The 15,811-nt window shown below is 33.6% G+C and overlaps 1 protein-coding gene across 1 annotated transcript; it reads right to left on the reverse strand.

The window, feature by feature from the left end:
* Window positions 1–541: 541 nt before the first annotated feature.
* Window positions 542–11,964, reverse strand: LOC124356759 (mitochondrial genome maintenance exonuclease 1-like). The gene is made up of 5 exons (XM_046807947.1): window positions 11,545–11,964; window positions 5,502–6,129; window positions 1,710–1,920; window positions 918–1,050; window positions 542–823 (listed from the first exon to the last, which is right to left on the reverse strand). The coding sequence occupies exons 1-5, from the start codon at window positions 11,725–11,727 to the stop codon at window positions 641–643; spliced, it is 1,338 nt and encodes a 445-aa protein (XP_046663903.1). The 5' UTR covers window positions 11,728–11,964; the 3' UTR covers window positions 542–640.
* Window positions 11,965–15,811: the final 3,847 nt, after the last annotated feature.

Raw genomic sequence — 15,811 nt, forward strand, 5'->3', positions numbered from 1 at the left:
GACAGATAGAACAAAAGCAACAGATCACTTTTAGGCATGGCGCCAACTGCAACCGTCCCCGCCCAGCCTGGTCCGGCCTTTTTGTGAAATACACGCAATCAAATGGACACCCGGCCCAGCCCAGCTCGGACCGGTCGCAGTGGGCGGGTGTCCATTTGATTGTATGCATTTTGACAAGAGTATAAAAGGCTGGGCCGGACCGGGCTGGTCGCAGTCGGCGGTGTTCCTAAGTGCTGTACTTTGAGGAGATATGAATATTTGTCAACATTTTTTATTGCTAGTAGCCCACAACCTTTTACCCTCCCTCTACCATATTTTACTCTCCCATACATAAACAGCTTACCGCATTGTATCACATATTTTTAATAAAGTCTTTTCATGTGTTCATTGTGACAAAACACATCCAAACAATATCAATATTATTTTGCATAGCTAAAAATAAACCTAGCTTTAGGCTACTACAGCTTAAGTGAAAACTTAGCGCTTAATGGGTTAAAACGACCAACCCATGACGCGTTAAAATGGTAATGAATAAAATAAATAAAATTTTATAACAAATATATTTTAGTAAAAATAAAAATAACAGTAATTAATTTTGAATTATACATGGCAAAAGCCGAAAAGCTTCACCTGGACTTAATTATACAAATCCAAGAGATGCTTCATCTATATTGTGATCCACATGAAGATGAGTACGTGCCTTAAATTTATCAAAACGCATGAGCCAGTGACGCCAGTATATCTGACAGTATTGAGGTGAAAGGAGGAACACATCACAAGGGTCTCCATTACTGTAGGCAACGGCAACCAACCCATGACTAACCTAAAACCACAAGAATCATAATTACTAATAATATAATCCACTTGTTATTTCATGATGGAAATCATTAAGAACCTCAGTGGCGGATCATACTTACCCCCCACTTGTAGTTAGGATCGTGGTTGAAAGCCCCGATGTAAGCTGCGATCTGAACAGGAGCCTCGTAAGTATCCTTCAGCTCTTTCTTGGGCTTGTCAGATAGTTTCCAGTCAATTACCACAGGTACATTCCTGTAAATTATGTACGAAGATGATCAAGTGCCACAAAAAAGTAAATGAAAGACGTTTAAAACAGTTTTATGAAAAAAAATTAATCATTAGTCAATCTGAGACTATCTCGTTTTAGTAAAAAGGAGAATTATTTTTATTTACTAAAACTCCAATTCACTCTTTGCTTGTTTGGATTGTTCACTCTTGAAATTTGGAGTCAGCGATTGTCTGAAGAGATCCATTAAGATCGAAACAGGTACAATGGCAAGAGCAATTCCTCCTTGCCTAGATATTCCAGTACCTCTGAGCGTGTGAATCTCGTGCGAAACTCATCATACACTTATAAAGTATATGGACTAGAGGGTTCATGACAGTGTTAGTTATTAGACACTGAACAACAAGCGGAGAGTGAATTGGAATATTAGTATACAAAACACTTGTTGCTAACCTCTACCACTAAAGCTTGTGCTTTGTACACCTTTTTCAGAATTTTTTCGTGATAATACACAGAAAGTAACATTTAATTAAATCAATAATTTTAACGTTCAGTGCACTTTTTAAGACATATATCAATTTAAAAAAATATATTAAATGACTAAATATGGATTGTTACAAACATGAGTTCAGCATGCCTAAGTCAGTTCAGAGACGGTTTCTGAATTCAGTTCAATTCAACCCACCTAAACAAAGCTACACAGTCAGGGATGCCCTTATACTCCAGCTTGGAATGTCCCACAATGCTCTCCACTGCCAAGGGCTTAGAGATATGGGGCATCATCCATGCCAGGCTCTGAAGAGCGTTGGCAGTAACCTCACTGTAGTCGTTTGCCGACTCCCCAAGCACAGCCTTCCGCACAGCCAGGTGGAACTCTGAACCTCGTGTTTTCAGACCTGAGCACAGTTATTTATTTCGATTTCAAATAAGTGTCTCTTATAGACCCAGTTCTGGCTACGTGAAAACATTATACATGGTTGTGTATACTGGATTTGCTGCTCTAATACAAAAACCTATGTTTCTATAGTTGATCTCTAATAAAAAAAATGTCCCAATAAGTATGTCCTTAAACCAAAAAGTAGACTAATTAAGAATTTCTCAATGTTCTAAGTTCAATACTCATATTATTCCAAATTTATCTTACATTTATAGCACGATGGAACGTTCCTGATACATTGTGTCAATGAGTCCCTGAGAGAGTTACAGTAAATCAGCTTCATACAATAGTAATTCATTTCGATTGAAGTGATGGGTTACTGCCATCACAGTCTATTTGGATTTCTAATTTGGGCTAATCCATTATATCCATTTTTTTTTTAATTACAGTAAGTAATTTTTAAACTTTGCGTTATAGATCAAGAAACCCACAATTTTGGCATAAAAACAACAATAAAATGTGGATATATTAAACAAATTATTAATTTTGGTACTAAAATTGTATGTCATCAACTATTATAAAAAATAGTTTTTTTTTAGTTTTGACGGAACTAGAGTTAGTTTGAAGCAAATCACACACAATTTTGGATTCATATAGACATTAAGAATATGTTTAGAAATGCTGAAATTTGGTTACTGCAAGTTTGTGTTGATATTTCACTTAATATGTGTGTGCAAAATATTTGAACTGTTTTTCGTCAAAATTAAAGGTATCTTCAAAATTTAAAAAGTGCAGTGTTTGGATTTTCTTGTTCGTTTGATCCTTACCTATGAGCCAAATTTCAACCTACTACTTTCCAAACATATGAAAGTGGTTTGACGGTGAGTATTACATGGAGTCTCGTTACCAAATACCTAAGTTAATACATAAATCTAAGTTATATGTAGACTTTTAGGATTCTTGGAGTAAAAAAATGTTTTTGTCTATTAACACTCATCCCATAATTACTTCTAAGCTAAAACCAAAAACCCTAAAAAAATAATAAGTCTTTCTTAAAAACAAAACTATCAAATTTGGCGCCAATATTAAAAAAATATGGGTTTGTAATGTAATTTTTCTAATACGCTAATTTTTATCCCAAAAGGGTCTGATAGTCATTTCAAGCCAATTAAAAAAATTTTAAATAGCAACCGACCAAATTACATTGAGACCATTTGTTAATACTAGTGTGAGCTATCTAATAGTTGTGTTAGTTAATAAATATTTTTTCAAAAAATTTTAAAAAATTGGATTTTTGTTTATGGGCCCTAATAAAACCATCTAAAGAATTATTCTTTTTTGAACATAGTCATTTTAGATTTTGACCAATGTGTAGTCACAATTAAAAAATAAATATTATTTTGATGTTTGAAAGCCTCTATGTTGACACAGACAATATATTTTGAATTAAAGTAAAAAAAACAATAAACTTAAAATCAAATGAGCTGTATTTTACAATATCCTTCCCTTTATAATATAACATACTGTTTACACACTACTCTACTTTACTTATAATCCAGGAACTGAAAGCCAATTCACATTGTAAAAGCACACAGCCAGATGCCATTTTAATCTCCAAAAAAACTAGTCGAATTTTTTAATCAATTTCAAGAAAAACCTGATAGTGTGCTTATGCAGAGCAAATTGGCTCTTGGCTTTTAGACTACTACAGTTTCATAATAAAATAAGGCAGTTGATGAAACTTATACTGTTGTCAAATTATTACATGGCTGGTTTTCGACTGTAAGACCTCTCAATCACTCTCTATTACAAAAATGAATACCCTACTGTGAACTTTTCACTCACCTCATTCATGACTGCAACAACACTAATCAAACTTTACCGCAATACTCGTACTTTTATATTCAACAAGAATTTAAGTGGAAAACCCCTACTTCTATTATTACCATATCATGTACATTTTGAAACCTTTCTTCTGTTTTGCCAAGTAAACATCTTACGGTAAGTTTGAAAATGGTTCCTTATCAGTTGGTTCCTTAGGTAGGATGTTCTTTTCTTGAACCCTATTGATAATTAAAAAACATAAAGCGTATGTTCAAACTTAGTAGGTGTAATCTAAACAAAATATCCAAATTATGTATTTGTAAATGGTTTATCTGATAAATCAAGGTCGTAATTGACCTATTCTGTTACCGAAACTAACAGACTAGGTTAATATATGTGCCTGTGAGTTCAGCTCTTGACTAGGTAAGGTGATTCGTTGTTCAGCAAATAGTGTAAGTTACGTACTACAGTGTTGCAAAGTAATATAAGTGTTTGGATAAGGCTATTTTAATACTTGCAGTATATTTTTGAATATTTGTTGTTACATTATGTAGTATATTTTACAATGAGTTCTTATATTCACTTTAGTTGTTTGAGTTTTTATTTTCGCAACAAGTTCTGCACCATTTCTGTTTTTTTCTTGTCTGTTTTACTTTTACTTATTATTACAATTATATCTCCATAATTGGCATCTATTTCTGTATTGAGTATCTACATCACTAAGATGACAGTGACTTTGTACCCGAAGTGATGGAACACATGTAGAAGAATGTATTGCAGACAATAATGAGGATGAAACTACAGGATGAAAACCCAGTATGGTCTTCGGCCACTAAAGGTCTGTGTTGTATTCCTTTATTACTAGTTATTAGGAGGAGAATTATTGAAAGTTTCAATCTCAGGATCTAACAAAACTATTGATTCATTCTTATTATTACTTCATGAGACTATTGTTGAAAAAAACAAACCAATGTGCTAAAGAGATATACCTGAGTGCTAATCTGATGGCCAGATGTTGTATACATAACTTTCATTTACCTAAATAAAATTACCAACGATTGGAAAGTCAACAGAATTTTCAATTTTGCTTGGTTTGAGAGCAGACATGAAGGCATGATCCTTTGGAGAGGAAGACTTGTCTTCTGACAATACATCAAGGATAAGAAACAAAAACCCATAATCAATGTGTTATTCTTGTTTTTTGAATCTCATGGACCCCTTACTGTAAAGTTTGTCCACACAGGCTCAGATGGTGAGTGCTCATAAAACGGGCATGCATCTAAGATTTTTTGTGAGGGTCCACCAGTGAGGCAAAACAGACTCTAGACCGGTTATATTTGTGTCTAATGAATGAGTGAACTAGCCTTGTGCCCATTTGGGGGGCTATGAAAAATACCACATACTATATTATAAGGAGTAAATGGTTGGGAGGGATTGTAAATAATGTATGTACAAAATAGCACATACATATTGATTGAGTGATACTAACAATAAGTTTTATGGATAAAGTACTTCTGCTATGGATAACTGAGTTTGTGCTAATACGGAACTACTGAAATCAACTGTGCTCCGTCATTTGTGGATCCTACACGACTGGAGTCGACCACTCTACTATATTGTCTGTATAATGAAATGTTTGAATAGTTACTGCATATTTGGATTTTTACATGTTAAGTTATTAAAAAAATACGAAAGCTTTTCAGCCCACTGAAGTTTTACAATTTATTTTACAGTAAATAAACTAAAGGGATATTTACCAGCAACAACAGTACTTACCTGCATTATAATTATTAAATCCTTCCTCTCCCAGCTCTGCTATCATGTTTTTCCGCCATTTGCTTAGAATCATTCTGTTCTTCTCTGGCATAGTTTCTTCCATAATTTTACTAACAGAAGGAAACTTTGAATAGTTTTTAATTAACGGATCGGAGAAGGTATAATTTAAAACATTTTCTAATTGAGTATCCTGATTGAACATTTCTAATTTTTCTGGATTTTGCAGTGGATAACTTTTCTCATCTATAGAAACCGAGGATTTAAAAACAAACTCATCTGAATTTTCTACGGCTGGGTTGTTTTTGACCTTACTTTTCCTTGGTAAAATTGGAGTATCAGTAAAAATTTTAGAACTATTGGAATTTTTTATTTTTTGTCTAGTAATTTCTTGACTATCACTTTCCAAAGTCTGATTATTATCTCCTAAAGTAACATTAGTGGGAGGAACATCCGGAGGCAAAGAATTAATTGACTCCTTTGAATCGGTTTGAATTTCACTTGATTTTGACTTCTTTTTTCTTTTTCTGGAACTCTTTTGGCTTTCAATTTCATCTCCAAAATCTGTCGAAACTTCCGACTTTTTTTCTGGTTCTAACTTTTTAGCACTACCAGGAACACCATCTACAGTCTGAAAAACAGGTTTAATGAAAAGTTATTAATGAAATTTTAACATAACGAACAATGAGCTAACACAAAAGATTTTACAATAAATTCAAACAGTAATATTTTTAAGATATTTGACATCACTGTTTAATCCAAAACAAATTTTTCTTGTGTGTTATATAAATATAAAAAAAATATTTTATACAAATTTTAGAAGCAGCTGAATTGACAAAATAATTACTTATGGGCAAACTTTGTAGATGGAAATTGATTAAATTTCCAATTTATTAAAATATTTAGATATTTTAATTAGTATTATTTTCATCCTTCTCCTATTGTGAACATTCATATATTACTGGCAAGTACTGAAATTTGTACCATTTTTGTTTCGATAACGTCATTTATTACAGACCAAACCAACTTGTGATGTGTTTTTGAGTTTGATATATGTTGTACTGTAAACTAAAAACTGAGCATGATCATATTTAAATTGTTTAGATAATATTGAAATTTTTAAGTCCAGTTATAGTTGCAAGGCCATGCAGTCTTTTTTTTAACTTTTCTTGTTTTTTTATTGTTTATTTATCCAGCAAAATTAATACTTTAAAACTTGAAAATCGCTATATGTCTGCTCATTTTATGAGATAAACATGGACACAAAGTGTTTTGCTACAGATTCCTGAAAACTTTTATCTGAAACTTTCAATGTTTAAGTTATAAACAAGTAGGGTAAATTTTTACTCTTGCATCCCACAAACACCAAATAAATGAGTCTTGTAGTAAGTAAATGTACTATGGCATCCAGATGTCAAAGAACAGGGCTTGTTTACCATTTGTCTAGCTCAATCTTGTGTGAAGGGAAATAAATATTTGTAAGTGGTCAAGTTTGTGAGACAATGGAAATCCTGCAAAATGTAATTCAGTGTGGAAAGTTTGCATTAAAGGGACAGTATGTCTCAAGACTTATATACCAACTTTTCTTTTGTGATAATCTGAACTGATAATTGCTTAGTCACAACCAATGGTCAGCAGATTGTTTGCAAGGTTGAAATCAATCAGATAAAAATCATTTGATGTGAATTTTTTGTCAGAACCAAGGCAAAGTAGAGTTAATGCAAACATGTATATACATACATACATAAACACACACAAACACACACACACACACACACACACACACACACACACACACACACACACACACATACATACATATATATATATATATATATATATATATATACTTAATCAGTACAAGAAGGTGAGAAATCTCTCATTACACTTAGACCTAAAGGAACCTTTGCACTTGCTCCCGGAATGATGATTTTCAGAATGAGATAAGATTTAGGATGGGGCCACCTCCTGTCAAACCCCATGAAAAGGGATAGTGGGATACAGTCATCTCATTCATGTCACTGCAGAAGAAGGGATGGCCAGCTATGCTCCAGCCTCTCCAGTCAAATCACTCCCTTATGCTACAACACTTGCAGTTTGTGTGAGTTGTTGTCTGGATGTGACATTCCTGGACTTCCTTATGGTTGTCCAGATATAAGTGACACACAGATCTTTCCTGTACCCATTGTAGGTTCAACTGGCAAGTATAACCATCCAGAAGGGAACCCTCCTGGGGGTGTGGGGAGGAAGGTTTATACAATAATATAATTGATAAATTAAAAATAGCATGAAAATGTGGATGTGTAAGAAGATAATGAAATAAAACAACTTTTAAATAAATTTGTATTACAGTATATTCTGTAGGCATAGTTTCCTTTCCATAAGGAATTGAGAGGCACTAATAAAATAATATTGCACAAAACATTAGTAACTTATGGTATCTTAAATCTAGTATTCCTTTCTCAAGGAATTATGGTTAGGTGAGCTTTTAATATATTTTTACATCTCTCAAGCATTTGCGATTAGACCCTTCAGAACGGCTGATGGTACACCACAGTCTCAGTTGAATCCAGTTTTATCACTACCCAAAATCAGCTGAATATTAGGTACTGTAAAATCTTGTGTGAATATATATCTTAATTTTTACATAAAATGCCAAATTTTGTGAATGCCAACAAATATTTTGTTCACTGTGATATTTTTTTTTACAAGAATAGACAAGAAATAGTCATATTATAATACCAAGTTAGTACTGATACTTTACAGTTAAAAATCGAATTTTCTTAAAAACATGTTAGATATAATGGGATTTCTTTGGGGGGGGAGCGGCTCAAAATCGTTAGATGTAAAAACCCATTAAGTGAAACCTAATTCGAATGGTCTTCATAAAAGAACTTTATGCTAGGCCATAAACTACCATACTTAGACCAGACAATTAAGTTGAAGCGATTTCATTCGAAAATGTTTTTGATTTTAAGTTCATCCTCTAATTTAATTTGGTAATTTGGTATTATCCGGAGACCACTATTTTTGGAAGAGTTTTTATTGCCAGTGACCTAAAAAACTACATTGCTAGAAAGAACAGTCTCTTTGACTTATTGTGAAAATTAAATGCCATTATAGTGATTGGTTCTTGTTTTCTACTTCCCAAAAGAGCAAAGTCAGCAAAAAGGCATCCACTATATCCCTATCTACTATCTGTTATCAAACTATATAAGTAGCTTTAGATTAAGTTGTTATAATTATGTTTGCTATCATTATATGTTACTAAAAGTATAATGTTTCGAGGCTTACAATAATTATTCTCTTCACCAGATGGGGAGATAATTAAGATGAAATTAATTACCTCCCCACATGACGAAAACTAAATTTCAATCCTTAAAATTTTGTGTTACACATTTTGTAACATATAACGAAATCCTATTATTCTTTCAAACCTTTATAATGTTGTCAATAACAAACTTTCAACAATGAACAAATATGTTACTAGCAGTACTAACGGTAAAGATAATCTTTCTGAGCGCTCACGTGATCTAAGCTTGAATGTGGGGGAATGTTTTTCTTTTATCACCAGAAGTGTGGGAAGGCGCCACCGAAGCCCACACTAACGGCCAGGAGCATTTCTGATCAGTACTTTCCTGACCTCAAATCACGTCCAACATCATCCAACTTATCTGACGTCAGATCACATTGAAAAACAACACAATCAACTGATTTTAAAATATTCACACAATAACATGCATTAACTTTAATTTCAAGTAAGAATGTCAAAACTTTGGAACTATAAGATGAGGCACTTTGAAAGCGACCTGTTAAGTGAACAGTGTGGGGGGAGTGAGAGAGAGATGTGGAGAGGGAGAAGAAGCGAGGACTCACTTCCCCCTCCACATTCCTTACCAACCACTGCTCAATCACCACTTTACCACTCATAGGATATGTGTTATATAACAGCTGTTTTACAAACCCAGTAATATTACAACAGCTGTTAACAATATTATTTATTAAAATACTTCTTAATTATTATATATATATATATATATATATATATATATCGTATGGGGGACAAAGGCAGCTATCCATAAATAAATAAATTAAAAATTACAATTATTAAAAAGTACGTAAGAACAAAGTTCTTGAGTCATAAATTAAAAATAATATTAAAATCTCCCGTCACAAAGCTAAATCCAAATTACTGAGCCAGTTTAGAGACCCATCCTCTAAACCACTCAGACCAGCCAGACCACCAGAAAACAATCGCAAAGGGCAGTCGTTTACAATGTGCTCAATTGTCTGAGAGTTTGCGCCACAATCACACGTCTGGTCGTCAGTAATACCCCACTTGAATTTCCAGTGATTGCTTCTCTGCCGACATCCCAACAACGTTATCCAGAAAGTTTATTTATGCGGATGATATTGCCTTAGCCTACCAACATAATGACATAAAGAAAACAGAACAGGCACTCACTGATGATCTTTCAGTCCTCGCAGATTATTTTAGAGCCTGGAAGCTAAATCCAAATCCTAAAAAAAACTTAATTATTATACTAACATATTAAATAGGTGCAATGGACTATTCTTAACATTAATAATAATATTTGTTATTCCATAATAAATGTTATTATCTGTGTCTATGAGAATAACAAGATATAGACTGATGCTCCAAAACACCAACACAGGGAGGCAAAGCACTCGGTTCCCACTTGTGTCTTGTAAAGGAAATAGATAGAGCAGTGAAACAGGGGATGGCGGTAGGCATGATCGAGCTCCTGCTCCTCCCTCCCCCTATGCGCAAGAAATCTTAGCGCAGGGGTTGCTTTCAAAGCAGCTCATCTATAGTAACGTACTTATGATAACCTAATCTGAAACTACTTATATCGCACAATAACAAATAGTCAATAGGGACAGAGTGACCTCCTTCTAATGACATCCTTTCCTTTTCGGAGACAGAAACCAAGAACCGATCATCACAATGGCATATTATTTGTACAGTAAGTCAAATAAAGTCTGTTCTAATAATGTAAATTTTTTGGGTTCCCGGTAAGAAATCTCTTTAAAAAATAGAGGCCTCCAAGTAATACCAGTATTGTAAAATAAAAAATGTATTACCTGAAAAAGTGTTCATAATTATTGATACAAATATGTTACTTATTGTTCAAATTAATTAATCAATATCGGTTGGTAGCTGCAGTATAATAAGAGGCCACAACCACAATATAATCCTAGTATATCCTTAAAAACAGTAAAAATTAACTAAATGTTAAACTGTTTGGTTTGTTACATTTTATAGATACACAACATAGATAGTTGTTATATAAAGTAATTCGTGTCAACATTCTTGTTTCTATAGTTTAGATAATCATAAATGTGACTCTATTGTGGTGGTGGCCTCGGGTAGGGTACGATAAGCGGACCCGGTTTTTTTATATCGAAAAATATAATCATCGATACCTAATATTTGCATCTTGAATCCTAGACTATCAATTAATATAAAAGTATTTATAGTCCTAAATATCAATCATATATATATTTAAATTAAAATATGAGTATATATGAACATAGGAAAAATAAATAATTAAGAAATTATATATAAATAATAAACAAACCAGAACGAGATCGATCAAACAGGAATACTCATAAATAATTATTAGCCACAATTCATATAGTTTATGTCATAATTATTGAATTTTTTACAATTATACACACGTAATTATATATTATTACGTGTATGCATAATAATAATACGTTACGTGTACTATTTGAAAGTGTTTACTGCTGTTGAAATCAATTAAGTTAATTGTTCAAAATAATTAATCAGTATCGATTGGTTATATCGATAGTTATGATCAAGTAATATCGTTTGCCAATTTCAATATAAAAAACTGGGTCCGCTTATTGTACTCTACCAGTGGCCTCTTATTATATTGTATCAAGGTTGGTTATATTGATGGTTATAATGAAGCAACCATCATTTGTCAATATCGATATAAAAAAAATTGGTCGCTTATCATACTTTAGCCAAATGGATGATTATACAATAAATACTAACCTTACTAATGCGTTTTCTACGTTGTTTCTGAGTTTCCAACAAACTCCCATAGATATATTTGTTTTCTGCATTGAGGCTCTTGATTATATTTGCCTTTTCATTGTTAGTACACTTGCAGGATGCAGGAATTTTTTCAATTATTAAAACAGTTCTCAATAGAAAACGAATAGGTAAACTCAGCATGATAACTTTCAAATAAATCTAATTATTGTAGGCCTAAGAGTTGGCTATAGCTTAAAATTTTTAATAAAATCCTTATCATAAGCTTAGATTTGCCCTATACATTTTTTATTCAAACCATAGAAATTTATTCAGTATAAAATAACACTAACAATAACCATAAAGGTCAAAAAATAAATAGCATAACATTCTAACCCTAACCTCTACAATCAAACATCTATAACAAATTCATTTGAGAAATAAAACACATGACATATTATAACACAACAAAAAAATAATGTTTGTTCTTGTTTACTTTTAACAAGAAGGATTTGACGATATCATGAAGCCCTGAAATACACTGCCATGTGATTGCTTCTATTTATATATTGTCATATATGATACTGGTTATGTAATGTTCAATGCAATATGCTCACATATTTATGGAAAAAATCTGAGTACCTACGGAGCCGACCCGGAAAATGACTAGTTTGACGTTAACGTATTCTTCTCATCCTCTTGCTCATCATCATATATATGGTTTTGGTGATGGAAATGACAGATAACACGGTTTTAGGGGGCATGTTCATAAATAGTTACGTTTGTAATATTTTGATGTTTTGTTTGTGTACTGTGTGTCTCGAAATATGTGTACTTCAATTTGATATGTGGCCGGGACTGAGCGTGTCTGTTATCTAAGCGCTCCGGGGCTGTGGTCCAGTTCTCCATTAGATATCGTGTAATGAAGTTCGGATCGAGTGCGTTACTTAATGGATCAACCATCAACTAGCTCTACCAATTTTAATCCCAGTAAATTGTGTTTGTTGGAATGTTTTACGGGGCGTGTACCGAGTCTTTGTTTTAACCGAAAGGAGATAATTGCGTTTTTAATATAACGTACGGGCTTTTTTAAAGCGGGAGTATGATATTTCGTTGTGATAAAAGTTTGTAAATGTATTTAAATGCGTTTTAAACGGTGATTATTTTTAATCTGCCCAAGCAGGTTCTTTTTTTTAAATGACGCGGCTGGATATCAAGACATATTTTTGTTTGGTGACCACGTTATTGCACATGAAGCTACCGAGACAATGGTATATTTCGTTGGAGTTTGGAGTATCAGCACATTCAGTAATATAATGGTATTCTTTCTGCCGCGAAGTTTATTTCCACCATATTTCAACGTCCTCGAAGAAAATTAGTGATCCCCTGACAGTCGTAGAAGTTGATGAGGCCAAATTTGGAAGGAGAAAATACAATCGCAGCAGATGAATTCAGGAATAGTGGGTTTTCGAGGGTATCGAAAGGCAGAGCAGAGAATCCTTCCTTCTACCTGTAGAAAAACGTGACAGGGATAAGCCTGCTACAGGTTATTAACGAATGTGTTCTGCCAGGTACAACAATTATAAGCGATTGTCTCAGCGACGAGGGATTCAGGCACAAACACGTCAACCATTCAATCAATTTCGTTGACCCAGATTCCGGTGCACATGCCAATTCGGTTAAGTGTTTTAAGTGTTCCGCGCGTGAAAAGTAGTTTCATTTTTAATGTTCTAAGATTTCGTTATTTCTCATTTGCACCCCATTAAACCTTGTATTGTTTTGTTCAGGAGGACGATAGTAATAGGTCAAAAATAGTTTTTTGTCGGGTAGGCCGTTAAATTTACTGTTATCAATATCTAAGTACAGTTTTATTTATTTATATAATGGTGACAATGTTAATCATTAGTGTGTTAATCATTAGTGACAATGATAATTGAAAGAGGAATATTACGAAGAAGAGCTGCATGGAAATAAGAAGTAATGAGAAAACATTCTTATCAGGGGCCTGACAAACGCTCTTAAAAAACCCCAAATAAGGGGACACTAAATTTTTTGTGCATTAAGAATCGGGTGTTTTACTATGAGAAAAGTAAATTATTCTAGTCTCTGAGGGAGCAAGGTTTCAAGACATGCACTGCTTTAGGCCACGTAACTGGCTCAACTCGATCTTGACAACACCGTATTAAGTAATTGTCAATACACCAGTACGACTTGTTAAACGGCACACAATATAAAAAAGAAGGTTTAAACAAGAAAGCTCTTCTGTCACAACATAACTAAACGAGTCTTCCACCAAACGAATAAATACAATAACTATCACGGTTAACAGCACGAAACGTGAACTGGCGACGAAACGTCTAGGCACAAGAGCTAGAGAGAGGTAATATAATACTCCATCGAGATAGAGATATTACCACACTGTACAGGGTCCAACATTAGATTGCTACAGAGTATACTGCAAAATAAGACATACAAAAGGAGTTTTGTGGCACGATAAGTTGTAAGCAAGCGTGAACAACGGGGGGAGCGTTGGGGACAAAAGCCACACACTTCGATAAAGAGATCGGACGAATTATCCACTACATTTGAGACTCAAAATGAGAAGCAAGCCCAAGATTAAATACCGGTTGGCAGAGCGACAGGGAGCGTCACTCGGTATGTGGCGTGATTTATTCGATCCAATGGAAAACAAGAGAAAATATAAGGTGATCTCTTCAATCAGCTGCGTAACCAGTTAGGGTAACTTATTGAAGTTTTATAACAGATACATAAATTAATATTATTGTAAAAATTATAGTGAAAAATCATTTAAATAACACACACGCAAAATAATAGTGTGGAAACTCAATGTTAAGTCGTTGCAAAGATTTGTTTCAACGCATTCTCGCATTATAGAACACACCTTAGCTGACCGGAAACTGGAGGCCCTACTTTCTGGCACCTTACACGTGGTGTCAATTTCAAATGTATAATATTTTTATACTACCAAAAAAACTAGTAATATGGTTACAATTCTTCAATTGTTTTAAATTGCGATGCATTATAAACATACAACATAAATAACCAAGTAACATACACACGGTGTACATAATTAAAAGAACTAAGAAAGAGTAGTCGCTGAGTATTATAAACACAGTTTCCAATAAGTTAACACGTGAACTGAGACACTAGTCATGTATAGCGACTTTAGGACAGTGGAGGTTGTAGTGATATGCGTCCGCCAAATTAAATGTGTTAAACTATGATAAATCTCTAGTTACGTTATATCTTGTTAACACTTTTGATTGCGACTTGAGTCATGTACTGACGTAAGGACTGTGACAGTAGTAATGATATTTGGTCACAGTTGTTAATGTGTTCAACTATGATACTCTCTAGTTACAACCCTAACTGCGGCACTAGTCATATACCGACTTTACGAACAACATTATATAATGAATAACTACATACATTTATTTTGAAAGCTGATATTTTGTTGTTAACATTTCAGTGAAACCCCTTAGCCAATCAGAAAAGAGGTACCATCGCCAGCGATCCTTTCGGTGTGGTACCCAACTACCGCACATAACTGAAGAAGAAGGTATGAATCATAGCCCCGGTTACCATATTTGAGTTAACCAGGCCTGGACCTACTCTTCACCTATGTTGCTCTATCTCAATAATACTTACACTGAGTGATTGTCATTACCAAAAACGTTTAAAGGTAGCTAGCAACATGCCTCCAGATCATCAGCATCGATATACTCGATCAGAGAGTATCATTAATTTATCAAGATTCAATTTTTGTACAAAACTGGTAAATTCTAAATCAACTTGTACGTATCCAGATAGCATATTTAAGTAGATTCTTATTACATGTACTAGACTATAGATGTAAGAAACAATATTTACGATTAAAATGAGCCACATATTGGCATAAATATGTATATAGTGTTCCTAGTTTCATCGTTCTGAACGTTGTAGTTTAAGATGCTATGATGACTAAAACTTTGAAGACCTTATATTAGAGCAGGAACGTCTTAAGAACACGTTCAGAATACCCCCTTAATCTTGTCACCTAACTGATGCGCGTTTTAAAGAAATGTAAAAGGTAATTAGACAAATAGGTATACAGTATTATGTAAATTTTACTTATTTTCGTAGAGAAATATATGTATAATATACTGTAATTATTCTCGTATATTATACAAAAAGGGAAAGAGGAAAGAAATATTAGTATTGGCTTGTTATTGTTATTACAAATATTAAAATTGGAAATCACCAGGTAGTAGCCTATTAATGACACATC

Source organism: Homalodisca vitripennis, chromosome 3 (genome assembly GCF_021130785.1).
Source record: "Homalodisca vitripennis isolate AUS2020 chromosome 3, UT_GWSS_2.1, whole genome shotgun sequence".
NCBI classification, from domain to species: Eukaryota; Metazoa; Arthropoda; class Insecta; order Hemiptera; family Cicadellidae; genus Homalodisca; species Homalodisca vitripennis.

Excerpts from the sequence above, each read along its gene's own strand:
- LOC124356759 (XM_046807947.1), bottom strand. The coding sequence starts at position 11,727 with ATGCTGAGTTTACCTATTCGTTTTCTATTGAGAACTGTTTTAATAATT. Across the intron at positions 6,130-11,544 it reads GTAGAAAACGCATTAGTAAG|ACTGTAGATGGTGTTCCTGG; the intron begins GTTAGTATTTAT and ends CCTGTTTTTCAG. Across the intron at positions 1,051-1,709 it reads GACTGTGTAGCTTTGTTTAG|GAATGTACCTGTGGTAATTG; the intron begins GTGGGTTGAATT and ends CATAATTTACAG.